Consider the following 27,924-nt stretch of genomic DNA (forward strand, 5'->3'; position numbering starts at 1 on the left):
TCTCGTAGAAAGAGTTGAGGTCCGTTTAGAGATGGACTTGATGAAGCAGAAATTCTTAGAAGAATTCATGTCTACTTCTTAAAGAACCCCAGGTGTAGTTCAAATATTAAAGTCCAGAGATTTTACCAAGATCCAGGCCTAACCTCCCCTTTAGAGCTCCTAGCAGACATGGTTCTCGTCAGTTACTACTCATCTTCTGAGGTTTCAATCATCAGATTCCACTTCATTTAAGTTGAGGCCTCTTCAGCTCACACTGAAGTTAAACGGAGTTCCACAGGGTTCTGTCTTAAGACGGATATGTTTCATATGATATAGGCTTCCTGTAGGGAATATCAGAAAGCAAATTTCTGCTCCTTGACTGATAAAAACAAAAGTTGTCCCAAAACATCTGAGACATGATCTTAACATTTATTTTGCCTCATGTGTTAAGATACAGTATTCAATATACCGTTAAAAATAGGAGTACAATTTGTGGGGCATATTTTCTTTTTAGAAATTCCAAGTCAAAAAAACAAGCTTTTACTTCACTATGTTAACTCTGCTTCTATAAGTTCCACTAGAAAGGTAAAATGAGCTGGTGATTCATGCACGGTTTCATTCAGGGGACACAGACACATTGAGATCAAAACTTGCAGATCTTTATTGATGCCATGTGAGCGTAACGAGAGCAGGTCTTGCTAGTAGAGACCTTGAGACACATGAAGTGACGGCTGACCGGCGCAGACGCAAGAAGAGCCGATGCTTTTCCCTCTTTCGTCAGTCACGTCTAGAAAGCAGCCGGAGACGAAGCGCCGAGGACACTGGGCTCTTAACCAAGAGGTACATGAAGGCCACTGCTTTTGTATTTTAAGAGTTATTCTGTATTCAAATTGGAGTTCTTAAAAATAGAAACTATGCTGATGTTTTACGTTGTGATTTAACCCTTCGCCCCGGTTAAATATCAGCTTCTTGAGAGAAACCCAGTTAATGAACAAACCAATAAACTAGTAACGCCGGTTAACGTTTGCAATGTGAAAGTTACCATCTGCTGGACTGACTGAGGCCAGACCTGTTCACATGTTCTCCTTCTGTTTGTCCACTTCCCCCCGCCAGCCTTCCTGTCCAGCACCGACTCTAGTCTTCTGCCTTGGCCTCCATCTCCTCGGCGTCGTCGTCTCCGTCCACCTCGGCGTTCTCCCGCTCTAACCGCTCCAGCTGCCGCGCCAGCTCCGTCTCATCCGTGTCCGTCACCACCTTGGGCTGCGAGACACCGGTCACCATTAAGTTATGAAATAATACAGATGTAACCAGAAAAATGACCTACAGGTCTGAACTGTATTTATTCTTTATATTTAAATTGCTCAAATCGTGAAAATATTTCTACATATAAGATCAGATGTTTTTCCTTCTTAAATTTGCTTAAAATTAAAAAAAAATAATAAAGAATCTTTAGTTTGATTTGCACCTGATTAAATAATCCATCAAAATAGTATTAATGACGTAATAAAATAGCAGAAGTGTCATTTATTGAGCAAAAGCTACTTTTATACCATCATGGACACACAAAAGAAATTTGAACTAATAAAGAACAAAGATATAAATCAATTAAAATGAAATTATGTTGTAAACATAATCAACTATATTTAAAAAAAGAAAAATGAGAGCGTGTGCTTGGAAGAGTAAATACATAAAATGGTCTTTTATTTGTGTAGTTATCATAGCCAGTTCCTGTGTCCCAGAACAAACTATAAATCAAGTCCAATTGCATCCAAGCATAAAATATTTGCATCCATAACCTTTAAAGTTTGATCTTGTCCAGTGTTTTTAATGTGTAGGTATCTAAAGTGCTCTTATATGTGAGATTCAGCTGTCGCACAACCTACTTAACAGTATATATGTCTGTACAATGACACCATTAAACTTAATATTTACCAAAAGCAAAGTAACTAAATTTAAAAACAATATGCTACTGCATTTGGAATTTAATTCCTATCGCTGTTGAACACTGGGTGTCGTTGCAATATGGACACTGGAGGGAAGATGTGGAAGCCTCTGATGTAATTGAGGCTTAAACTTGCTTGTTGATGTATTAACATGAACCCCGACGTCTGAAAAGAAGCATCTCACGTCAACTTTACATTGCGTCAGTGCACATTTGTGGTGGCGTTTCCCCACTGAGCACGAGCCAAGAGCTTCTTCCATTGTGTTCACTCTTCTTGCTGCTTCTTTTAGTGAAATAGCAAGACTCCATCATGTGGCGCAAACTGGTACTGCAGGACTAACAGGATGTTGGCAAGTCACACACACACATATATATATATATTCCCAAAAGTATTCCTTCTGCATACTGTTAGGATGGGTTTTTTTTTATGTGCATGTTTCTTGTTTTTATATCTAGTTTGGTGAAATCAACACATTTTGTATACAGACTTCTGGCAATGTAAATGTTTTTCCCTCACCTCCATCTGAATGTTAAAGACGCCTCTCTTCTCCTCGATCTTCTCCTTGATGGCAGCCATGGCCTGGTTGAGGACGGACAGGCCCTCCGTGCGCTCCAGGGTGGTCGTCGTCATCACATAACGAGGGGGAGCGATCAGGTTGATCTGCCGGGGAAGAGATCAACACAAGCTCAGCTGAGCACAGACTACTGGCAGAGGGTGGCGGATGGAAGTTAAGGTAGGAGGTTGCACTGACAAGCTCGCTGCCCGGTTAGTCCCACATACCTGGAGACGGACTAAAGTAGTTAGATTACCTTGATGGGCATGGCCTCTGTGGAGCAGCCCAGTCCGGCCCGCAAGGCCTCCTTCACGGCGTCGATTCCCTCATAGCCATAGCACGCCACTTCAATGTCTGCAGGAGGGAAAGGAAGCCAAAGCCGTCAGGAAGAGATGATCGGCTGACACCAGCGCGACACACTCGCGTCAAACAGCTTCGCACCTGCTCGAATTTTGACGGCCTGTGGAGTGAGTCTCCTGTTGATGTTGTCGATCAGCACGCTCCGCTCCTCCTCTGTTAAATCCAACCCGTCCAGGATGGCAGGGTCTCTGTCAGGGGGAAGAGGTTTTTTTTCTTCTTCTTTTAACTCACATGAATAACAGATTTTATATTAGCAGCCATTGTTCACACATCTCCTGTAACTTCTAGTTTTTGTGTTGTTAGTTATGGTGGTGTCACTTTGGCACCTCTTTCTCCGTCCGCCCGAGGAGTTTTGTGGTTTGAAACTTACGATACGGCCTGTTTGAAGACGTCATAAGCGCCGTATCCGGGCCGCTTGTATTTCTCGTCAAACACCCAGGCGGTGCGCTGGTACAAGCTCTCAAGCTGCTCGTCCTTACTGTAATCCAGCACCTCTGCCACATGTCGCAGGATGCTGTACACCTGCACACACACCAGATCAGCTCAGAAACAGAACACGAGAGGGTCAAACCGGCAAGTTATAGCAGAAATCCACAAGACATCTTGCTGGAACGAGACGAATCCAGTCAGGATGTCAGGTCATCGAAATGAGAAAGAAACAAGTCAAACATTGATGCATGAAACCTTTATTACACAAGTGACAATATGTAGTCCGAACTGGAGATATTGGTAATGTTAGTCAGAGAGGAATACAATAGAAATGTCTTGCTTGTATAAAATTACAAGAATCTTTTGGAAAATCTTTTACATGTGAGGCGACTCCACCTGTTTGACAGGACTGTGCATGAATGTAGCGTGTTAGTGGTGAATAATAGAAGGTCCGTCAATCTTTTACCCAAATTCACCCAGAAGTTGATCTAAATTTGAGAGTATTTGGAGCCATAAAGAATGATTTAAGGTTGATATTGACACTTTCCGATTGATTTTAAAGTCAGAGAAGTTAGATAAAGCCAAACCTTGAAACATCCAACAACATCCTTGCATTTAAGTTGAAATTAACAGGGTTTTTTTTTGTTTTTTAAATACAAGTTGATTGGAGGAGACTTCCGCTTTCTTGTACATTCCGTTTCTGTCAGACAATTTATTTTTTTTTGCTGTAGGAGCTTAAAAACAAAAACAATATGCCTGAAGTCTTCATTTGTAGAATCTATAAATGGCACAATACAGTTTCGGTTTCTACAGAAAAGCTATAAAAGTAAAAATAAAAAAACTTGAGTTCTGAAGGTGAAATGTTAGTAGGAAGAGGTGGTTTAGGAAGCACTTCAATTTCCAAAGAGAGTTTAACTTACAGTTTTAGATTTGGTGAATTTATCTTCACACTTGATGGCCTCCTCGGGAGAAACTCTTCTTTTGGATAAATCAATGTATCCTGTGACGACAGAAGAAAGAAAAACACATTAAACATTGCAATGACGGTAAGTTTAAAGTTACAAATTGTGCAAGATGAGGTCTGAAGTCACTTAAATTTGCTGATTTGAGGTCAAGTTTTAGTAAAATATTGTTCATCACTCTCATGAATATACATGATAACAACTGATAAGATTGTTCTGAACAAACAGTATAGTTCCTTTTAATACTAGTCGGCGTGTAACAATGTAATGACAAGTCACATCTGGACCTGAAGATTATATGTTAAATGTATTTGGTCTTTTCTGCTCATGCAGGTGAAGTAGTTTTATAAGAGGGAGGCAGATTTGATCCACATGTCTCATCATCATTCAGCAGTAAATCCTGTTTACGCCTCCGCTGGGCTGAGTAAACACGTTGAGGTCAATATGTCCCAACATATCTTAAGTGTTTGCAGCGGATTTCTTAAAACACAGACAAGGTTCAGGCTGTAGCGTCTTCAAATCTTGTTCTGCACCCCCAGCTGGGACCAGCGGCCGTCTGCCCGCCCTCACCTTTCTCTTTGTCTACTCGGATGACGACCACACACTCGTTGCGGCCGATGCGGATGAGCTTGTTGATGGAGCGGATACGTCGACGCGACAGCTCGCTCAGCAGGATCATGCCCTCGATGTTGTTGTACTCCAGGAGGCTGACGTAGGCGCCCATCTCAGCGATGGACCTCACGTTCACCATCACCACATCCTCCACCTCTGGGAACCGGTGCTGGTAGAATCGACAGCTGAGCCCCGGCATCGCTGTGGGGAAGCCAAAAAAGGAGGACCAGGGGGTGAACGTTAGCAGCAGCTTTACACAAAGACACTTTATTTTGACTTTATTACTCCAAGTAAACTCCTGGATAGAATAAATGTTTACTGCTAAATGATGCAAGTGATGAAATGGGGGGGGGGGGGGGGGGGATTGGTACTTTAAGACCCTCATTTCAATGCTACAAATACAAGACTCAACTCAAGTTTTAATAATTACTGGATATTACCATTTTTGTGATATTTCTTTTAATTTTAGGGTCCAGTCAGATCATAATATAACACATGGACCAGAGGTCATCTTTTAAAACAACAGGAATAAATAGGAGTGGCTCAAAAGTCATGAAGAGCAATTATTTATCCCACACTGAGGAAATTCTAGTGTTGCAACATAAAATAACATACACAAGAAAAAGCACTATAAACAATGCCATTAAATATCTAACTATCTACTTTCTGTGTGTACAAAAATGTGTTCTTTATTAAAATATTACAGTATTTAAAATGTAAACATACAGAAATGTGCACTATGGAGCACACAGTGACACTATGGGCTCGGTGATGTCAAATTCAGTGTGATTGAGTTTAAGAAAAGTAAACACATTAAAAGAAAAATAACTAACGCAATATATTATCTGTTAAGAGAGAATTGAAGTAGACCCTTAGGACGTTTTGTGTGACCAAAACATGTTGAATGGATGTCAGTTAAATATATATTCAGAGACAACTGAAGTAAAAAAGGTTCCGGATTGCTATTTGTTCCTTACAGTTTCCTTTACAGTTAAACAAAATGTATACATATACTGATGGCCATTTTAGAAGCTGCAACTTAGGGTATTTTTAAAGAGACCCACTCAGAGGCGTGTCTAATATTCAGTTTGTCTTCATAGATATGATGTGTGGACACAATAAGAGAAACACTGATTGATTAGGATCTGAAATCCAAGGGCGAGTTTACAGGAAAATACAGACCAAACCTAAACGACTTTTATTTCACTTATTCTGCTCTGAATGAGATGATGCAACGCAGACAACCCAGAACCCACAGGATGGACACAACAAGCATCTTTTCACTGAACATCCGCAACGTGTTGAGACGATTTCAATGAAAAAAAAACCCTGTCATTCTACACCACGACACAGAAGGTTTCATTACGAGTGCGATCCGTTATCTTCCAGCTCACCGCCCGGTGTCCAGCGGATCACATGCGGCACATGCACCGCAGCTCAGGCTAGCCGTTAGCCACCGAGCTAACAGCGCCGTACGCTCACCGCCTCCCGCCACTACATCCGCTTTCTCCCCGAAAACTCACCTGTGTCATACGCTTACAGAGTGACACGCTGAGTAATGCAGCAGAGGAGGCGTTCAAATGTCCGCTTGTGTTCAATTGGGTGGTTTTTTTGAATGAAAAAGTCGGGCCCGCTAGCTCACATTCATGGGTGCGCTAATGTCTCACCCGGAAAGGATCGGCCGTGGATGGTGACACGCGCATGCGTAGTACACGAACGACGCAGTCACGTGACCGGGAGGGGAAATCAGCTGACCATCGCGAACGGAGAGTCGGACAAGATCACGACCATCAGCCCGATAATCCTGCACGGGGAGCACTATTTTCATCTGTTTACCACAGAATAACACGTTCAAGTGTTACTTGTCGGAAGCGACACGTCCTGTAAAATCACAGTGACCGAAGACAAAACGTCAGGATGTCCGGAAAAGACAGGATCGACATCTTCCCCTCCAGAATGTAAGCAGCTTGTTTGATCGCGAGTTGCTAACCTCTGCAGCCTCTTAACCAATCAACACATCGATATTTTGTGTCGTTACTCTCTCACACGCTTTGAAAACCGACGGTTTCCTGCAAACACTCACTCTAGATGGACGTGGGAGTTTTGCTCTCCTGTAATGCAGCATGAATGAGAGCCAGGTCCCTGTTCTAAAGAGGAACAGGCCTTCTGTCATGTGATGGTGACAATATCGTCCAAGTGTGAGCTGTCAGTCTGTTACAAGGTCAGAAAATGAACCATCCACATTCCACTGTGTTTATTCAAATAGCAGGCCTGCTCAGCAGATTGGTTGGTCCCAGGGAGGGATTCTTCACAGTGTAGTCCTTGACAGTAAAAAGAATTAGATATAAAATAAGTAAATACAATGTGCAAACGGAGATAGTCAGTAAGAAATGATACTATTTATAAATAAGTGTTATAAAGTTTGATGGTGACAAGGATCTCCTGGGGCTCACACAAGTGATTTGTTTGGTTTTGTATGAGGCGAAAGCAATTCTTTGTGATCAGATATTAAAATGACAGTGACTGATTGTGAATAGCCATATGGTGGAGCAGTAGTTACCACTCCCACCTCACAGCAAGAAGGTTGTGGGTTCAAATACTGCTCAGGCCTTCCTGTGTGGCGTTTGCATGTTTCTCCCTGTGTGTGCCTGGTTTTCCTCCAGACACCCTGGTTTCCTCCCAAAGTTCAAAAACATTCCTGTGGGGTTAATTGGTGACCCTAAATTTCCTCTCGGTGTGAGTGTGTGTGTTTGTCTCTCTGTGTCTCCCTGTGATGGACCACTGATCTGTCCAGGGCCCATAGTAAGCAGGGATTGGACCCAGCGTGCCGCGACCCTGCACAGGGTAAAGCTGATGGTTGTGAATGATTCCCACCAACCAGTAAACCCTTTTCTATCATGCAGACCCGGGCTGGAATCAATGCAGCCTGACGCCAAGAGTAGATCTAAAGTCAGATTAACCCCAGCCTGAACACGGTGTGTTTGTTATGTGCTTGCAGGGCTCAGACCATCATGAAGGCTCGGCTGAAGGGAGCGCAGACCGGCCGCAATCTGCTCAAGAAGAAGTCTGACGCGCTGTCCATGCGCTTTCGCCAGATCCTTCGTAAAATCATCGAAGTCCGTTGAATTGTTTTGGATATTTTTCGTAACGCACTTGCAATTCTTCCACTCACGTTGTTACACCTGCCAGTAACTAAGATAAGATTAATACAATGATTTAGCCCATTCAGAATTTGGGATGTGTACTTTTCATCACGGAAACTCCAAGCCTGTTTATGATGAATAGAACAATTCCAAAACTACCAGAAAGCACAGAAATACAGCTTTCAGTGCTTTGATGATTAGTAACATGCAGTAATGTTAACAGTAAGCTATTTTAGATAAAGGGGCAGCAGCACTCACCAATTACACATTTTTTATTCAACTCTGCAGCCATTAAATGTAAAGAAATCCAGGTAGTTTCAGGCATAAGAGGGATCATTTTTATCTTTTGTTAAAAACCTCCACCGAGCTCTGATTCAGCTTTGTATTATTGTGCAGCCTGTATGTAGTCAGTGATGCTGCTGACATGAATACACATGAGGCGATCAAATAAAGTAAACTAAACCAAATTAAGATTGCAATATTTGAAAGGTACAAAACCACAGAACAGAATAGAATAACTTCTCCAATAAGAGTTTTCTTAAAAGTTGTCGTTCCTCCTATTTCTGCTCGTTTAGACGAAGACCAAGATGGGCGAGGTGATGAGGGAGGCCGCTTTCTCTTTGGCTGAAGCCAAATTTGCCGCGGGAGACTTCAGGTGAGAACCACCAACCTGGATCTCTGCGCTGCTCTTTTCAATATGCACACGGATTCAACCGCCGCCTCTTGTTTCCGCCCGCAGCACGACTGTGATCCAGAATGTCAACAAAGCCCAGGTGAAGGTCAGAGCCAAGAAAGACAACGTGGCAGGTCGGCTTTTTTAAAAAACGTCCGCTCGCCGTGGGCGACGGGACAGTTTGTCACCATCTTCTGCTTCTCCTCTTGCAGGTGTCACTCTTCCAGTGTTTGAGCACTACCAAGAAGGCGGGGACAGTAAGTCAAGTCTCGCTCCTTTCATTTCTTTCAAAACCGCACCGTGTTTGGATGATTTTAGTTTGTTTTTCTTAAACAAATCTCAATAATCCTGGATTGCGTGTCCGACAGGCTACGAGCTCACCGGTTTGGCCCGAGGAGGCGAGCAGCTCTCCAGGTTGAAGAGAAACTATGCAAGAGCCGTGGAGCTGCTGGTGGAGCTGGCTTCCTTACAGGTGGAGAGACCGTATGACGGTGTTACCGGAGCTTTCGAGGACGACTGGAATGTGATTTTCATGCAATTGCTCGCGTTTGTTTGCAGACCTCTTTTGTCACCCTGGATGAAGCCATAAAGATCACCAATCGCCGTGTCAACGCCATTGAGCACGGTAAAGTCACACCTCATGAGCACTTATAGGCTTAAAAAAAAAAAAAAAAAAGACATCTCGATGATATTTCATGAAAGGGTTCTGATGTTTCTCACATCATGTTTGTTCCACCTTGCAGTGATTATTCCCAGGATTGACCGCACTCTCACCTACATCATCACCGAGCTGGACGAGAGAGAAAGGGAGGAGTTCTACAGGTGACAAGCCTTTTCTTTCTTCTTTTCTTCTTACAATACGCTTTAAATCCCTGGATTCATTTTCACTTAATGCCTATAGTACGTGTTACAACAGAAGCATCCCGAGAACCCAACAGTCCCACACGGACAGTTAACGGCGACACTGGAACGGAAAAGAAACTCCTGCAGGTCCAGACTCAGACTTAACTTTCTGCTTAAAACGGAAAAAAAAGACAATAGACAGACCGGGGAAACAAGTCGGTATCTGACAGCAGGCTGAGACACAGACGTGATGGTGGTAGGACACACGGATCACAAACTTCCCGCTCCGCAGTGAAAGCTCTGCAGGAGAGCGACGCAGTGTTAGTAACTCGCAATGTTTCTACGTAAATATAAAAAGGGGAAAAGGCCGTCTCCCCCCCCCCCCAACAGTCTCACCTGCATTAGCCTCCTGAACTGCAACTAGGACCCGGTTCCACAAGAAATAAGCCTCATAATTAAACTTTCTGCTCTCAAAATCTATTTTTAGAAAAACCTGAACAACCTCCAGCAAGCCCGCAGTCTGAGTATGAAGTGTTCTGATGGGATGACATGGGATCGTCGGCGCTCTAAGCTGTGATGAGGGCCGGCGGTTAAGAGCTTTATAGATTTAGTTTTTAATTTTATTCGAGATTTCACGTCAACTGAGGAATCTAATCTGTGGGGCTTGTTCGTGTCACTGCCCTCGCTGCAGCGTTTTGAGGTTTTTAGGAAGGAATCATAAATACAAATGCAAGTTCTTAGTTTTAGGGACATTGAGCAGGTGGAGGAAAGCGGTTCTGGAGGAAGAGCATCAAATCTGAATATTTCCACTCTTTTTACCAGAACTGAGGGATATTTGGTGTTTTTCTGTGTTTATTCGGGCCAGTTGAGGTCAAATTGGGCTTCATGTGGTCGCAGAGCGAAGATAAATCTGACATCTCCTCTGGAATAAAGGGAACTCCATCATGTACAACGATGGTGTAAATAGATAAAAGCACTCCAATAACACTATTCAACCGTCTTCTGTGGAGCCAGGCTGAAGAAGATTCAGGAGAAGAAGAAGCAGCTGAGGGAACGGACGGAGAAGGAGATCGCCGAGCGCCTGGCCAAGCTGGGTCCCATCGCGGAGCCGGCCAACATGCTGACGGAGGAGACGGATGAAGACCTGCTGTTTGAGTGAAGCCTCCATTGAAGGCCGGCGGTCACCAGCGTCGCTCGCGCTCCTATTTATTCTGTGCCTCTCTGGCCGTGTCAGTGTCCTCTTGTCCAAGTGATGAAAGTTGTGGAGTTTTTTTTTTTTGTTTGTTTGGTTTATTTGGTTTTTGTTCGTCCATGTCTGCGATCATTTGTTCCAAACGTTTCAGTGCTGGAAGTGTTTCCACTCGTGTCACAGTACAGGGACGAAAAGTGTCGTTGCACTTTGCTGTTAGAGACGAAACGGTGTGACATATTACATTAAATATAAATATAAGTCTGTTTACACGAGAGAAATTAAAGCAGCAAAGCATTCCGTGTGAATGACGACGTTGTCGATATTTAAGTCTTCGCACCACATTTCGAGCCATCGCATGCTGTACAGCTTAAAGTGGTTGTGGTTTTGAAAGAGTGTGTGTGTGCGTGCGTGTGCGTGTGTGTTGTGGAGCATCGTCCAGCTGCTGACATCGTATCCAGGGGTTACTGTGACCTCATTGGAGGATGTTGACCACTTCACGTGAATCCCCGGTGTGACCCTGCTGTAAAATGTGACGAACGAGTCAATAAAACCCCTCAAATCCATCCGAATAAAGATGTTCTGAATATTCAACCGGCCGTCCGGCCGTCATTTTGGTCCATTTTGTTTCATCAAAAACACATGACATATGTTTCTTTGCTGACTTTTAAAAGCCACTATAGTCAAGTATTCTCATGAATACCAAGCAAAACGATTAATGGCTCAGTGGAACAACGTGGGAGAGGTGCGTGCTTCCTGCATGACTGTGTTTAGAAGATAAAAGAGCGTCAAAGTAAAGGGCGCGTGTTCGAGATAGGAATGACATTCGTATTTATAGGCTAAAAAAATTTAATGTTGTGGACATCAAAGGTGTTATTCCCTCCATGGTGAAGTCTATTTTGTGTTTTACATGGATATTATCTCTTTAAATCTTTAAGCATAAGATGCACAGATGGACACATTCAGGATTTCTACTTTGTTATTGTACAACGATACCAAAATAATATATTCCTCTGAGATGCTTACTAAAAACTCTTTTGGATGCATGAAGTTTAAAGAGCAGATATTTGTATTAAACAAGTACAAATGTGAAGGTAGAAGTACTACATAACTCTATTTACAAAATATTTTCACCCTCTGTGAATCTACTTATACTAAATGTTTAATTATATACATTTGGGTTGTATGACTCCGGACAGGGTGGATGTAACAGAAAACAAATAGTAACATTGCTGTTAATCAAATCCACTTTATTTATACAGTACTTTCCATACAGTAGAATGCAGCACCAAATGTTGGTTATTCAATTGTATCTTTGGATAAATGTTCTCTGTTCTCTGCTTAAAAAAATCACTAAATTCCCCCGCAATTTTTATTACCATTCTTTTTTTCTTTTCTTTTCAGATAAAAAAAAAGATTTAATAGAGAAACACCTGACATATTTCTTCATTGCTCACAGAATCTATCTTGGTATAAATGATTATGTCTCTGAGCAAAGTGCTTGACAGATAGTTGGTAGTAGTTTGTGCTTTACTTCACTATTTAGTTTTTCCTTTTGTAACTGAGTAAAGTTTGAGCGGTATAACAGGAGTTGCACTTGAGTAGGATGTCCATATCCGCAGTGTGCTGGGGGTTATTTTCACTCCTCCGGTTGGTGGTTCAACTCCAATGTCTGCCTGCCCACGGGCAAGATACTAAACCCCAAAAGCTCCCAATGGTGGACGACATTGTTTACGTTGGTGTTTGTGTGTTTGAAGAGACATTTGAAGAAAAAAAAACAAATAAACATACGTGTCCATTTCCAATTTTATTCCCACTGCTCCAACGTTTGTGCTCAGGTACCCTGCAAAGACACTACAGAGGATTATTTGGACTTACTCTACGTTTTAAAATCATCTTTTCATATACTGGTAAAAAAAAAAAAAAAAACACAAAACAAACAAGCTCAGCTGCCCTGTGCAGCAGTTACATACTGATAGTAACGATACCCAGTCGGACACTGTCTGTTGTCACAACACAACATGAAATAATACTGACTCTGGACGGACGGTGACGCTGCTGCAGGTGACAGCTGACGTCAGCAGCCACCTGAAGCACCGGCAGTTTTGACTCGCTGCTTCGTCAGGTCGCCTCTTGAATACTTTTACAATCTCCCAGTCGAGTGTACCGGTTAAGGTATCAAACAATAAAATAACTTCTCCTTTGGTCTAGAAAATATACATATATTTACAGTTATAAATAACTATTAACAATTGAAATATTTCTATTGGTCTGATAGGTTGGTTTGCATAAAACGGACATGATTAAAAATAACAAAGACACAGCAACGACAAACAAACAAAAAGAAAAGAAAGTAAAGACATTTGAGTCCATCCCTGCAAGACGTGCTTGACGAGCGCCTCCTCTAACCAACGAGGAAAACGTGCAAGTGAAAACATCCAGCGAAGCTTCACCGCCGACCATCCTTGGCAGCTGGCATCCTCGGAGCTGCTCCACCGGAGCTGCTCCACCGGGTCTCGTCCTCCGTCACCGACTCCCTCGGGGCTGCGGAGCTCCTAGCACAGCCAGGAGGTGGGAACCCACTGCGGCTCAGTGTCCAGCTTCTCTATCAACCTGCGCAGCTCGTGAAACGCCTGGTCTGGATCCATGTTCACGATGGTGGCGTCGAAGAAGTGACCGAAGCTGTGCTCCATCTCGCGGGCCTTCTCGATGACCTCCTTCAGGTCCTCCGGCTGTGTACAGAAAGCAGGACATCCAATTAACCCCTTAACCGCCTGAATGTGTGTAGGAAGGTTGTTTTTTGTTTGTTTGTTTTTGTAAAGCCTCTTTCAAAGTAAAAGTACAGGACACCTCTGCTGAATAATGAAATTAGAAAAATATTTTTCCCATATCTTTTACCTTTGGTGTTTTCCCCTCTGTGGCCAGCAGGGTGCGTAGTCGTTCTTGAGAAGGAGGCGCGATGAAGATGACATATGGCTTGAGGTTGGAGGACCTCAACACTTTCAGGGACTGAAAGAAAAACAACATGAGGAGACAAATGAAACCATGGACAGAGAAACCAGACCCGGAGTCAAATCATATCAAAAACCTCAATTTCAGCTTTTACTAAAAAAAACTAAACAAAAACAAAATCCACCAATGTCTGTTTTCAAAATCCTCATGTGAACTTTTTACTCGTCTTTTCTATTACCCATGTTTTTATCCATTCGAATTTGGTTTAATTGCACTTTTTCTCTATTTAACTGTCTGCATCTTTCATCTATTGGATGAACGTGTGATCTATAGATTGTCTGTGCAGCACGCTGGTCCACTGTGGCGTCTCGGCAGTGTGTTACCCTCGTGTGCAGGCACAGCAAACAGATGCGGCCGGAGTTGACCACGTGTCGGACGGAGTCTGTGCTGGTGCCGTACAGGTTCTTCTCGTACTCCCCCGACTCGATGAACTTCCCCGCCGCCAGGTCGGTCTCGAAGGCCGACCGGCCCACAAAGTGGTACTCGCGCCCGTTCCGCTCATGAATGCGTGCGGTTCTGGTCGTGTCTGAGGAGTGAAAAGGAAAGACGATTCAAAGATGGGCATGCTCATTTGCTTTATTGCTAATTGATAAATATCACGTAAAGCAAGGTTTGGAACCGTTCACTTAATCCCAGCGATTATCATGTGACACTGTGGCGTCCTGCCGCTTTAAGGAAGCCAGGACTTACGAGGAACAGCCACAGCAAACTTCTCGGGTTCGATGGACAGAAGCCGCCGGCGCAGCTCGTCGTGGCCGCTGTTTGTCGGACCAATCAGAGCGATGGGACGCTTCCGATTGGCTGGCTGGTGATACAGCGACATCTCCTCATAGGTCAGGATGTCGTCGTAGTCTGAGGAGACAGTTTGGAAGTGATTAGCCAAACACCCGCGACCTACATGCAAGATCACTTTGAGCTGCTGGGCTGCCGTTCTCCACCCTCCTCTGACCTTTGACCTTCCAAGGGAGGTGGGGCAGATCAACTAAACACCCCAGACTCATATGAGCGTTCATGTTTGTGTGAAGTTTGCCGTGTTTCTTAAAAACGCGACCCGGCCTTGCTGCAGATTGCGGAGCTGCTGGTGTCTGACGTGGTTCCTCGTGTGCGGCTCTGCAAGTTCTCTGAAGCCATTTAGGCCCCCGCTGGGCACCTGTTGGTGCTTCCTCCTGATCCCGTCTGTGAGGAACACGACTAATCTGACCGGTGACACACCGAGTCTGGACAAGCTGCCACGAGAAGAGCGAGAGGTGTCGACTTTGGCTAATGCCGACAATGTGTGGACACTTGGCAGGCGGCCAGTACGGAGGCGGCCGCTCACAGGTGGTAAATGAGCCGAGGCGGCGTGTTAAGTGTGTAGATGGAGCACGTGTTCAAACCGGATCAGTGCCCCATGGGGGGGGGGGGGGGGGGGGGGGGGTCTTACCGGCGTTTCTGTTCAGGTTGGGTGCGCTTTTCTTCCTCTGCTTCTTGCTCTTCTTTGCATACCAGCCTTTCCCTGAACACACAGCCGGGCCCTCGTTTAACTTCGGCACAACAGAGAACATTTTACTTCTAAATGAGTGAAAGTGGATGTGAAGAGTCTTTACCTTGAGGCTCTCGACTCCGGTCGGTTAAAGATTTCTTTAACGTCTCTCTCTGTTGCTGGAAACTTTTACCTAAAAGAAAAAGAAAGAAAGAAAACATCTGGATAGTTATTGTCCTTTCAATACTCGATAAATAAACTGAAATTTAAAGTTTGTATCTTAATTAGGTGTTTTTTTCCCCCCATCCATTCTCTGGACATAGAAAGAAAGAGAGAAAAAAGACGGCCCACTTTCCATTTCCAGGACTTAACCTCATTTAATTCCAGCCACAACAGGCGGGGGTCAGAAAGTAATCACAAATAATTCTCCGCTGTTTGTTTTAATCTCCTTGACGTGCCAGACGGGGGGTGATTCCTGCCAGCACGCCAGTGCCAGATCAGTTATTAGTCACGTTCAGGAGCTGCTCCGTCCACCGTTACTACGAAGGGGCGGAGTCAGGAGTCCTTTCCTGTTCTTCTTCATCCTCGGACACAAGCGGCTCAAATAGACGTCGCTTCCATGAAACGAGCAGAGAATCGAACCCACTCCTTTCTGTGTCCTTGTTTGCTCGTGTGTATTAATCGTAACACAACCCGGGTTTTCTACATTTGTTCTACCTCAGTATCGTTACACTAGGTTCTTGGAGTAGGAACCACACACAACCACGGATCAGCCCACAGTGTTTTGGCTGTTTCCCCTCTGTGTGTCCTTGCACTCGCTCTCCGTCACGACGAAACAATGAACCACATTTTGATATTCGGCTCAGCTCTCACTCTCACCTGGGACGAGTCCAGCCAGCGGTTGATTGTCCTCGTCTCCGTCCCTGTAGGCCTGCCACCAGTTGGGGTCGTCCTGGCTGATGACGTGGAGTATGTCTCCCTTCTGGAAGGACAGGCCCAGCTCCCGGCACGGCACAAAGGGGTCATCGGAGGGGTCGTAGTCGAAGTAGGCTCGTACGTGCATCTGAGGGCAGGTTGGAAGGACGTCATGGTTGGCGTTCGCATGCAGACGGATATCCTCGCGGCACACGCAAACGCCGGCGGAGACTTACCACAGTCTGTCTGTGCGGAGCAGGTTTAATCTGAGAGCTTGGGATGAGGAGGAAGGTCAGTGAGCCGTGCATTTGTTGCTGAAAAATAGAAAATGCCGTGAATTGGAGTTCGGCCTCAAACTTTAAGCACTTTTTTATTACTTTGCTGGGGCGCATATCATAACTACGCTGTTAAAATAAAACTCCTCTCTCATCATGATCGTATCAGCTAATTCATGATGAGGTGAGAGCGAGATTATAAATAGTTCAAAACTGCCTTCAAAAGCAAGTGCAAATCCAAAAAGAGGGCGCTACGCTTCATCCGGACAATAAGCTGAGCTTGCGGGAATTAACAAGGACCCAGACTACAGCAGACACGTAACAAAGAGCAAGCCGATGCATTGGATATGATTCTGATAATCCATGGTCTTCACCAGCAGGTCGTGGACTTCGTTGACATGTTTCCCGCGAATGGGAATCCCGTTGATCTCCAGGATCTCGTCCCCTTCACTGAGGAGGCCGCTCTGCTCCGCCGCCCCGCCCTTCACCACACGGCTCACCACCACACTGTCCATGTCGTTACGAACGGTTGCACCCTGCATCAGGGATCATACCATGAACAAATAGTATCTTGTTCGGTGATACTGAATCCAAACACTTTTTTTATTATGTCTTTTGAATAAAATGGGTTGTATCTTTTTGAAGCGTTGTGAAGGAACGTGCGAGATGGAAAGCTTCTCACCAGTGGAGTGTCTCTGGCCTTGTCCAGCCGCACTAATTTGACCGTCTCTCCGAGGTACTGGGTGACGCTTTCCTCTGCCATCTCCTGCTCTGCCACACTGTCGTGGACCTGCATCAATGCCTGCCACACGAGCACAGGAGCACAAGACAAACAGAAAATTGACAAACTCAGATGGAACAAATGAAGGGCTATTGTGCCCTTGTGTTATTGTGAATCGGCTCAATTTCAGTGAAACGTTTCAGATTTGGAATTGTTCCAATGAATAATAAAAGAGGAGTTTAGAACACATTGTCGCAGCCGCCATGGATCTCCTCACCCACGTCTCTCATAAGAAAACCAGTCAGCAAGCCCACCTTGGAGCCAGAAATATTACCGGGATGGCTTCTTTACATTATTTAATGTGACACGTGTTCTACGAAGCACAATTAATAACCGTCAGTCTAACTTAGCATCTCCATCCTGCAGCGAACTGGGACCTCAGGGAGCAGAGCCCGGGCTAAGCTTTGGCGTACACACAATCCGTCTTAATCTCCGCCTGCGTTTAGGTGTCAGAATCCACCGCCATCAATCATCAAGCACCTTTGACTTCAGCCGCTCCCGAGGAGAGCGCGTCCTAGAAAACGACGGAGCGCCGTCGGGCTGGACTTGAGGGGCGCGCCGGTCCCCTCCCGCGTGTCTCCATTAGTTTAGGACGTGGAGCTGTTTACCTGTTCTATGCGGCGAGCCACACCATCCTCCGCTCCCTGCAGACAAACTCACATAATCTGTTCCAATTTGTGTGCCACAAGGCCGGCTCACATTTCATAGCGCGTGGCTCACTGGCTCCGAGGAGAGGCTGACATGGTCGCCTGGGTCGAACGGACCCCAGGCGCCACGGCGTCAGAACCCGCCACTGTAAAATCACTGCAGAGTCATTCCCCTTTTCTCGCCTCACTGCCACGCTAATGGATGATGACAGTCTGATCATTCTTTTTCCTCCGGAGGAATCGCCGACGCCCAAAGTGATGAAGACGGAGTTGAGCCACTTTCAAAGGTCGTGGTTGACTTCCTTAGATTCTTTCGTGTTGACCCACCGAATGCTGCCCAGATGTTCCCAGTGCCTGGGTTCTCCACCAAAAGATGCATTCCTGTCCTTGTTCTACCGAAAATAATTAAAAGGCTGACTTTGCTGCAAAGACGACACCGATCATGTTTTAAGGTTATCAAGAGAGATGACCCACATTGCTGCCTTTTTTTTTTTAAGAGTCACTTTATGAATCATTTCAACAACTGAGCGACTATTTGACCTTGAAAAGCGTTAAAATTAATGGTGTCATTTGTAAAATAGCTCCATCTCTGGGTTAGGGTTGGAAGCTTGATAGGACCTCATGACTAAACTCGATATATTTCACTCCTCTGCGATGTATACTGTATCACGACAGAGTAAAAACGAAATTGTTTAACTGATCAATCAAGTATATGACAATAATGTGGGTGTTATTGTGTGTTAGAGCTGTTTGGTCTCGTGGTTCACTGGCATATTCTCTACTTACCCCTGACCTCTGACCTCCCAGTGGAAGGTGTCAGAAAGATAATTACCCTTTTGGAAACAGGAGAGTTAAACCTGAATTATATTTCCAGGAGTCTAATTATTATAAATAAATGAGTTGGCCTTCGGGGCCCGGCAGACTTGCTGCTGAGCCTCACTAGGATTCTCTCAGAGCCACATGAAGGGTCAGCGGGGGTCACAGCTGATTTCTGACCTGCAGATGAGGCCTGGTGAGCAAAGCTCTGAGCTCCAAACCCTCCTTTTGGTGGCTGGACAGGAGAATCTTCTGGACCTAGGCAGAAAGGGAGAGACATTTTGGTAAGACAAATGGTATATATGCCACTCAGCTGTTTTTTTTTTTATGATACTTTAAGAATAAGTTCCTACAAACCAGCCTATGCGGGCAAAGTGTGCAAATACTAGTCTAACTGCAAATCATATAAACACAATTAAACATACAAAGGTTATTAATAAAATTCCAACAGTATGTTCTACTAGTTACTTATTTTTACAAACAAGCCTTCAATCTTCACGTTGTCGGGCACATTTTAAATTTTTTTGTGCTCGATCATTTCTCAAATCAACCTAAATCAGCAGTTCTACACTGATATGTTAGGGGACAGAGCCCCTGCAGCTTCCTACTTCTCCTGATCAATACAGAGTTTACAGAGTTACAGAGTTTATACACGGTAAGCTGAATTGATGGAGGGAACGTGCTGCAGAGTTCTGAGGGCCACAGTCCAGCAGTCGAAAAGGTCAACAGCTGAGGTGGATGTTTGTGCACAAGTGAATCGTTTGAATGTTTTTCTTTAAAAATCATATTCCATAGAACAAGAGATAATCAATTAATCGATAGACACATGATAGAAACTTGAGAAATATATAATTTTTTAGATATGGTGGATAAAATACTACTAATAATAATAATCATCTGTGATTAAAAGTCATCAATGGAACATGTCCAGCCAAACAGGCCACACCCTTAAAGTTTCTGAACCTTTCAAGGTACTGCCTCCAACCAGGGACTTTGTGTATAATAAGAATGACTGAGGATCCAAACTCCCCCTCCTGGTTCCAAAAGTCAAAAGGTGCATATTCCCTGTGTCGGTTCCTGATGTTTTGGGAATGTTAAATGAGGTGGATTTCGTTTTCTTTAGTCTGTCTTTGCCCTCCTCTTTCTGTTTTAATCTTTTGGTTCTCTCAAACAATGCTTGTGACAACGAGCACCTTGGATCTCTGCTGCCCGTCCTTGTTGCCTCTTCCTCTCCTCCTGTTTGGAGCTTAGTTTATCCATTACACTCATCAAAGCTCTCGCTAACAAGGTGACGCACTTCCCCCCCCCCCCCCCCCCCCCCCCCCCCCGCCCCCTGAGCCGTGCTGCGCCTCGGCCCACGCTGCTGTAAGCTGCTGGAGTTTCTTTTTCTGGCTGCCCAGATCCTGGCCTCCTTCCTGCGGAGGAGCGCTGCTCTGCTCAGCGAGCACCGAGGGCCGCTGGGAGATTAGTCGTCAAACTCTTACGCTGCTAAGCACTTCAGGAGACGGGCCCGGTGAATGTGTGCAAACGCTGGTTTACTTTACGCGGGGCGATGTGTTGTGTGTGTACGTGAAGCGAAATAGATGATCACACCCAGCCTCCTAATCTTAAACCACTCCCGACAGGACAGGAATAGAATTCAGTCGCAACGATGCTCAGAGGCCTTTAAAGGAACTGGATTCCTCTGTTTGTCTATTTGCCAGCGGAAAAAACTATGCGGTGGATAAAACCTGGATAACATAAGGCGGCTGTTTTGTGAATTATTCATATACTTATAACATACTAACTAATAGGAAAAGTTTCAAGCAATAAAAAAAGTATTTGTGATAGTTGAGCTTACGCAACAAAAATAATAATATTATATATTATAAAAAATAATATTATGATACTGAATTTATTTTATATTATATTCATAAGCCTTTTATTGTAGTTTTTAGATACTCCTGTTTATTTATTATTAAGGAAGTGATGGGGCAGGGGCAGGACCCTCATGCTGACCCTGGCGCCTCCATCGTAGCTCTATAGAGCTTCCATGTTGGTCACGGCAGTTCAGCTCACAGTTGTGTGAACATCCTTTTGCAGAGACACACGTCTGTTACCTTCGCCTCGCTTCAGTAGAGACCAGCTGGCTGCTTGTTTTGTCAACAAGGAATCAAGTGTGGCGGATTCCCACCTACTCTCAAACCTAAAAAAAAAAGAAACCCCGACGTTGGTTCTTCGTCATTTTCTGGCCCGGAGCTCCTCAGACGTCACTGTCAAATGTCGCTTCAGTAAGAAACAGCAACTGGTGGAACCATGTTTTTTCTTTTTCTTTTTTCTATGTCCCCAACCAGTGGGATACCAAACCACACACCCTGCTATATTTTTTCTTGATCCCCTTTTCTTGCTCGTGCCTGCCAGCTTATCCTCTTTTCACCCGAATGCTCTGATTTGAATTTTCTACCTTCTGCGTCTCTCTTTTTTGCCAGTTTTGCTGAATTTTCATGCATGGCCCGTATCCCACAAATCCCCCATTTTTGTTTTCTCTCACCTTGTTAACCGCACGATAATTTACATTTCGTAATTATTCAGGCTGGCATGGCTGTCTTTAGGGCAGCTTTGTTGAATTAATCATCACCTGAAGCAAAGATTTTCCGCCCTTCGTTGAGTTTGTTCAATTGCTTCACTCACGGAGGTGCGCTGAAAGAAAATATAAACCAACGGTAGCCAAACCATAAATTAGAGAGGACATTTTGAACTGCACTTTCAGCCAGTGAGCACGGAGTGCTTCATGTGTGGAGACTGTTAGTACCAGGAGGTATGCAACTAGTTTTGTTCCTGTGTTGGAAAACATCCACAGCGGGTGATTCATTTGTCCATGTCGGTCTGTTTTACATGATTCAGCCTCCCTCCGAGAGCCATATACTCTTAAATATATTCCTACCGGTTTGAACGGCACTCGGCTACGACAAACGGGTTCAGGCCCTGCGAGAAATCTAAAGACAAACATGATGCCATGATTGGAAAATCCAAATTAATAAACCCATAAACACAATTAAACTGAAACGGTGCATCAAATGTTAGAGACATTTTCGCTCATTGATAGCAGCGACGCAGTATCATCAGTACCATCTGGGGAGTTTGATACAACTTTTACCTTCTACGGAGGGTTGCACAGTGAACAGTGTTCTCAGACGGTATTCGCTCGGTGTCTCGGACCTCATGCTGAAGTTTCCACAACAGAAACAATCCTCCGCTTAAAGTCACTTGAAAACCGCTACTCGGTACTCGGGACACACAGATTTCTTCATGTTCTAAATTATTTGACGACGCTACATGGTGAAAGTGGTGGGATTTTAAAACGTTAACATTGAGCAGCGTGCGTTCTACTGTTGTTGTGAATTGTACAATTTTGTAGATGTAGTTTTATTGAAAATATGTCCATCATTACTTTTCAAATTCACTTCAGATATTCAGTGGCATCACTGATTTGTTGCTTCTCAAGCCGTCTGGGTGCTCCTTCCATGCCTTAATGAGATATGCAGCTTCGAAATAAATCAAAAGGATTGAATGTTTTCACTGAAATGCTCTCTGTGTTCTACTGTGAATAAAATATGGGGTTCAAGAGGATTGCAAATTGATTTCAATTCACCTTGTGCACACTCTCATCAACCTTACTGTCATGGGGTGGTACCGCGGCAAGTCTTTTCTCAGAACCTATCAACAGGATCGTGACGCATACCTCGTGGCAGAGGTGCTGTGCTTGTGCTGTGAGTGGGGAGGTGGGACTGGCTCGGCTCATCTGCTGGGACACGGCGTTGTAGACCGCGTAGGCGTTCTTAAAGTCCTCCTTTGCGAGAAGCTGCATTAACAGCTCCACGTCCTGCTGGCTCTGAGCATCACTCAAGCAGTGCTGCACCCACTTCAGAGTCTGCAGCAACTCCTCCAGTTCTGAGGGAGAGGCAGAGACGGTGAGGGGAGCAGCGGTACAGAAACACAAGGACAAAATAACACCTGCAAACGGAAAAACTTAGAGTTTAGTTTTGTGTCCCGGGAGAGAAATGTTGGTACACTTGTGAAATTTAAAAAAACCCCAAAAAACTCTTAATCGCAGCAGTGTACACAGTAACTGTTTGCAATTATTAGATCCATGTTATTGCTCAGGGAAGATCCTTTATTATACCTGAACATCTCTCTTGAGGAGGTTAACATTCAGATGTGAGGCACGACCCCCCGCTGATAAATTGTAGCAAACATATATTTATATAATGTATGTTTGATATTAAGTGGCTACCACCGGATTATAAATCTATCTCAAATTTTGAATGCCATTTAAAAATACACAGGTAAAAACCCTCACAAATTTAAATTGATCTTTAAAAATAAATCTGGAATCTTTATTTATTTAGTTGATTATTAATATGTTATATTGCATTTCTATTCATATATTTGGTGTTTTGCGAATGTTTTGTTCGCATGTTCAAGCAATAATTTACACTCCGTAGCAATACGTCCTGTTTGTGAGACAAATAGCAGCAGGTTAAATAATTGATGACAAGAAGTGTCCTCAACACAAACTTTATCATGTAGTCAAGGATTAAAAGCAACTTTAGGGTAATTCTACTTTAAACTATGTGCATACGTTTGAGCTTAAATGATCACATGACCTCAATATGTTTTACATTAATGTCCAATGTGTAGCGGAAACCTTGATTTAACCTTCATGTCAGTTAGAAAGAACTGTTGCACTGTTATCCTATATCATGAGAGAGAGAGAGGGTTTTTTTTTTCTCTCAAGCACAAATTAAGTCTCCACAATTTCAGATTGGGTAACATTTTGAAATTGTTCTAACATTTGTTGTAGTAGTAGCATTTTGCAAATTGGAGATTATCATTGGATTTGAGTGATTAGAGCCTTGATTCGTCCTGAGACTAGAGTAGCATTTTAAAGTTTCATACAAAGTGTTTTTTCTCAAAGTTTTTGATCGAGAAGATTCCGGAATAAAATGTCTGAAATTAAATAGTTCTACAGTTTTGCAGGGGAAGCAAAGATAAATTGTATACTGGGATCAACTGACCAGCGGAAATACGGCCAGCCCATAAACCAAATCCTCCACCACAACCTCCGCTCTGCCCATTCAGTAGTCATTGTTTGACACTGCATTGTTTCTCTCTCTCGCCCAACCTCCGTTAGGCTCTTTCAACACTCAGCACCTTCCTTTCTATGACTCACCCACTATAGGATCTGGAGAGCTTGTGTCTTTGGTGGCCTCCTTCCCCTCGAAGGTGGGGTTGTCAATGCCCACTTTCGGGTTCTGTGACAGCTTCTTGAGCCTCAGAGAAGCGTTGGGGTCTATCCCGTGCTTCCCCCTGTTGTCTTCCTCTCTCCTCTTCCTCAGTTCCTCCTGGTAATGCTGGATCCTCTCCATGTGGGCAGTGCTCTGTGGAGATTTGATGAGGCTGCTTTCCTCCCCTGGACAGTCCACAGCCCTCTCCCTGTGGCTCTTGGCCTGACCGGTGGCCTCTTGCGCATAACCGTTCATGTGGGATGTAATCATCCCTGCTGCAGCTGTGTACAGCTCACACCACCCCAGTGTTTGCTCAGATCTGCCGGAGCGTTACGAGGTACTGATGCTGAGACTGCTCAGCTCAGGGGCCATTGCACACCAGTGGAGTATGTAGTCCTTTCCGTTCCTTCTGTGATCAGTCATCCTGGAATACAAACACAGATTGAAACTGGGCTTCCCTTTCTCTTTATGTCAATTTAAGAGCAAGTTGTAGAAAACACACACACACACACACACACACACACACACACACACACACACACACACACACACACACACACACACACACACACACACACACACACACACACACACACACACACACACACACACACACACACACACAACGTACAACGTACTTCCTTTAGCCTAGTTGATCATCTCAAATTTGTGTGCATTCAACAGTCTCTATCTGGTCATTTTCATCACAGACACCGTGGTCTTGCTCGGAGTTTCAGAACAATACATTCAGAAAATTTACTTTATTACTACTTCCTTCCAGCTTGCTGCGAGTTGATCACAGCCAACATTGGCCTGCACCTTCTCCCATCCATCACGCTACTAATCTCCTGCGGAGAGGAAAGCGAGGAAAGCTTTCTGACCCTCAATCACCTCAAATCCCTTTGGTTCAGCCTCACCCAGCATTTGCTTGGGTACACCTGTCCCCACATGGTCCACCTGAAGAGCTTAATCACAAAATCCCCCTGGAGCCTTCTTCATGAATGTATATATCTAATATATCATGTATTTAAATAGCATGCACATCTTGAGCATATTCCTAATTGGCTCTCCAGTGGTCTGGTTGGTTTTTTTTGTTGTTGCGTCTACTGTGGATTACAATCTATTTTTAAGGATGCTAAAAGCAGCAACTTGAGTTAAATAGTATGTCTGGGAAGTATTGGCACAAAGCCATTTAAAAAACCTTAATAATCACATCTACATGTGCCTGCTTTTACACGGCTTTGCCACCAAAAGCCAACTTGTGGACTCTGTTGTCATGTCACTAATGTCACCCATCAATGCATGACAGCCCTCCCTCCTTTTTACCTATTTCCCACAGTTAATTACGTCTGGCAGGTTGTTCCCCCGCCTCCCAAACCCAGCCCCTCCAGAAGCATTTAGCTGAATTTAGAGAGGCGGTGTACTGCTGACAAATAGCACAGATTGCCAGCAGACCATCTGTTCCTATGGGCTTAATTAAGCCTGGGCTCTCATGCTCTACTCTAGTTCAGTGGCCACTACCGCACTGGAGGGGATAGTGGGAAGGGACGGGGAGACCTGAACAGACGAGTGAAGAATAAACAAGGCGAATGGTCCCAGTTGCATCTGTGGATTTAATTTGGTGCCTTTGAAAGATTACAGTGGTTATCAAATAGGCTCTTGCAATTAAACAGGAGTTAATCATGGTGTGTGATATTGAATTCGACAGCGACAAGCTCATATCAACTGAATGAGCAGGCTGAGGTGACACTAGAAGGTCAAGCTTAAAACAAACTGAGGCAGTTATGAGATACTGCGAGACCACACAGGAATGAACTAAACACATTATCCAGGATTACTTCCACTTTAAATGATTGAGTAAGATGGATCCACCAAACTAAACCCGCCTTTTTTCATTGCTGATGAATTGCTTGACTTGGCAACTGTATATGACTGAAAGTTCTGTAAAGGTGCTTGAATTTTATAATTGACATATGTGATTTTAAAGATGTATTTCATTAAGATAACTGTTGCATACAATTCCAACTTCACTGTGAACTGGGCAAAATACTATTTTCAGTATTGTGCATTTCCTAAATTAATTTTAAACTTATTGACGTATTGATATGTTTTGATCTTAAATGGCCTCAAAGCATGAGTAAATGTAAATATCATGACATTACAGTGTAATGTGTAACAGAAGAAAATAAAGAGCTGTAAAATAACTTTGTGATTTCATAAAAGCTTAGAATCTCCCACAAAGCACTTCAACTACAGCAGCAGTAGTGATTCTCTATAGCTCGCAATGGTAATAGACATTCTAGTTGGTAATTTCCATGAAAAACAAACATTGCAGGACATAAACTGTCATAATTAGCAGTTGCAGCAACTTAAGCCTTTAAATATATAAATAATTAACTTATAGAGCAACTTTACAAAAGCATCAGCACATTCCTAAACATAAGTAGGAACACACTGGACACGGCTGCTTGAAATAAACGCGGCTCTGCATTTAAATGTGCGAAACTGGATTTATTATTGGCATTAGGCGCTAACGTAACAATAGCCGGAGACTTAGCTTAGCTCGGGTAGCTTAACGGTAGTTGTCCCGCAGCGGACTGCGTGTACTCACCGCCTCCAAGATAGCCGGATGAATGGGACTTTCAGCGGGGAAGCGAGAACACTTTTACCATCCCCGCACTCGGCAAATGTGCGCTTAAGTTCCCGCTCGGGTGGACTGGACAGAAGAGAAGCAACCGGGGCTCACGGCACCGCGTTCAGCCGCTGCTGTGAGTCTGGTCCGGGCACAGTCGGGACACTTGAAGCCATTTCTGTGCAACTGTTGTTTTCAGCCGTCTCCCTGGCAACACCGCGTCTCCACAGCGACCCCTGACGGCCACAAACGTCTTGACGCCTACTGCGTGACGTAGGACGTTAATCACTCAGTGACGCACTTTACCGTAGGAAACGAAGTACTACTACTACTGATAATAATAATAATAATAATAATAATAATAATAATAATAATAATAATAATAAAAGCAGGGTTTTTTTTTTAAAACGCGGAGCATAAACTCTATTGATTACAATATGTATATGTTGAATAAAACAATGACAAATGAGAATATAAGTTCAAAGAGCTGAAGATAAAAAAACTGAAGTAAAAAGTAAGACTTATCAAAGAGGCAGAGAAAGCTTATCCTCAAGACAAAGAAGAAACATAAAAATCTATAAATGGCATATTAAGTTTAATAGTGCAGTTTAATCTAGTATTCTTTAGGGTTATTTGAGTTATTTCACACTTTTTTGTTTACTACTTAAATCCATATGCGTTCATTCAGAGTTTTGATACTTTCAGTGAGAATCTACAAAAAAATTTAGAAAAAAAAACATTGAATGAGAAGGACAAAGAACGAAGAATATATTTAAATAAAAAATGACAGTAAATGTCTAAACCTCACCACAAAAATGTGGGAGAAAATCTATAAAATTCTTATTTGGGAGTGTTGTTGAGAGAACTGAAAAAAATTAAGTAAAGACCTTTAAAAGATTATACCTTCATTAAATGGCAGTAAAAATGCATAAGCAAAATAAATGAGTGAATCTCAGCTTAATAGTGTACTTATGCAGTTACAGTATGTTAAGTTGTGTAACTGTACTTTCTTGCAGTTATCATGGCTGTGATTATGTAACATTAGAACTAAGCAAACTTCTCAAAGATGCCAAATTAGACATCAAATTAGACCTTAAAGAATATAAATACTCAATAATATACATAACAGCCATCCTCATGTGAGGGATTTGTGGGTTTTTCACTTGAAAATAATAGAAATCAAATTTAGATATAAGCTTGAATTTAGCTTCCTTTTCTGGCATGATAATTAGATATATGATATATGATTGTGTGTGTGTGTGTATGTATGTTTATAAGTATGTGTGGGTATACTTAAACATATATTCTATATTTTGTATAACTATATTTCCATAAGCTATAGTTTAATTATTTATTATCATCAAATGGTGTATATATTTTTGGGATATGTATGTGAGTGTGTGTGGGTGTGTGTATATAGGGATATTGGGT

General features: G+C 43.5%; 3 protein-coding genes across 3 annotated transcripts; 1 reads left to right on the forward strand and 2 right to left on the reverse strand.

The window, feature by feature from the left end:
* Nucleotides 1–624: 624 nt before the first annotated feature.
* On the reverse strand, nucleotides 625–6,592 carry eif2s1b (eukaryotic translation initiation factor 2, subunit 1 alpha b). The gene is made up of 8 exons (XM_080490497.1): nucleotides 6,362–6,592; nucleotides 4,797–5,039; nucleotides 4,185–4,264; nucleotides 3,206–3,357; nucleotides 2,917–3,023; nucleotides 2,732–2,829; nucleotides 2,439–2,582; nucleotides 625–1,239 (listed from the first exon to the last, which is right to left on the reverse strand). Exons 2-8 carry the CDS (start codon nucleotides 5,035–5,037, stop codon nucleotides 1,114–1,116), a joined length of 948 nt encoding a protein of 315 aa, XP_080346623.1. The 5' UTR covers nucleotides 5,038–5,039; nucleotides 6,362–6,592; the 3' UTR covers nucleotides 625–1,113.
* On the forward strand, nucleotides 6,562–12,489 carry atp6v1d (ATPase H+ transporting V1 subunit D). The gene is made up of 9 exons (XM_080490498.1): nucleotides 6,562–6,796; nucleotides 7,837–7,954; nucleotides 8,557–8,636; nucleotides 8,721–8,788; nucleotides 8,867–8,911; nucleotides 9,023–9,126; nucleotides 9,213–9,279; nucleotides 9,398–9,476; nucleotides 10,512–12,489. Exons 1-9 carry the CDS (start codon nucleotides 6,756–6,758, stop codon nucleotides 10,654–10,656), a joined length of 747 nt encoding a protein of 248 aa, XP_080346624.1. The 5' UTR covers nucleotides 6,562–6,755; the 3' UTR covers nucleotides 10,657–12,489.
* pals1b (protein associated with LIN7 1, MAGUK p55 family member b) lies at nucleotides 11,919–26,722 on the reverse strand. Its single transcript, XM_080490496.1, has 14 exons — nucleotides 26,473–26,722; nucleotides 23,807–24,285; nucleotides 22,316–22,524; nucleotides 18,775–18,852; nucleotides 17,033–17,152; nucleotides 16,725–16,886; nucleotides 16,312–16,389; nucleotides 16,040–16,223; nucleotides 15,285–15,353; nucleotides 15,122–15,193; nucleotides 14,389–14,550; nucleotides 14,022–14,224; nucleotides 13,585–13,695; nucleotides 11,919–13,418 (listed from the first exon to the last, which is right to left on the reverse strand). Exons 2-14 carry the CDS (start codon nucleotides 24,129–24,131, stop codon nucleotides 13,242–13,244), a joined length of 1,950 nt encoding a protein of 649 aa, XP_080346622.1. The 5' UTR covers nucleotides 24,132–24,285; nucleotides 26,473–26,722; the 3' UTR covers nucleotides 11,919–13,241.
* Nucleotides 26,723–27,924: the final 1,202 nt, after the last annotated feature.

This window comes from Lipophrys pholis (genome assembly GCF_963383615.2).
Source record: "Lipophrys pholis genome assembly, chromosome: 21".
Taxonomy (NCBI): domain Eukaryota; kingdom Metazoa; phylum Chordata; class Actinopteri; order Blenniiformes; family Blenniidae; genus Lipophrys; species Lipophrys pholis.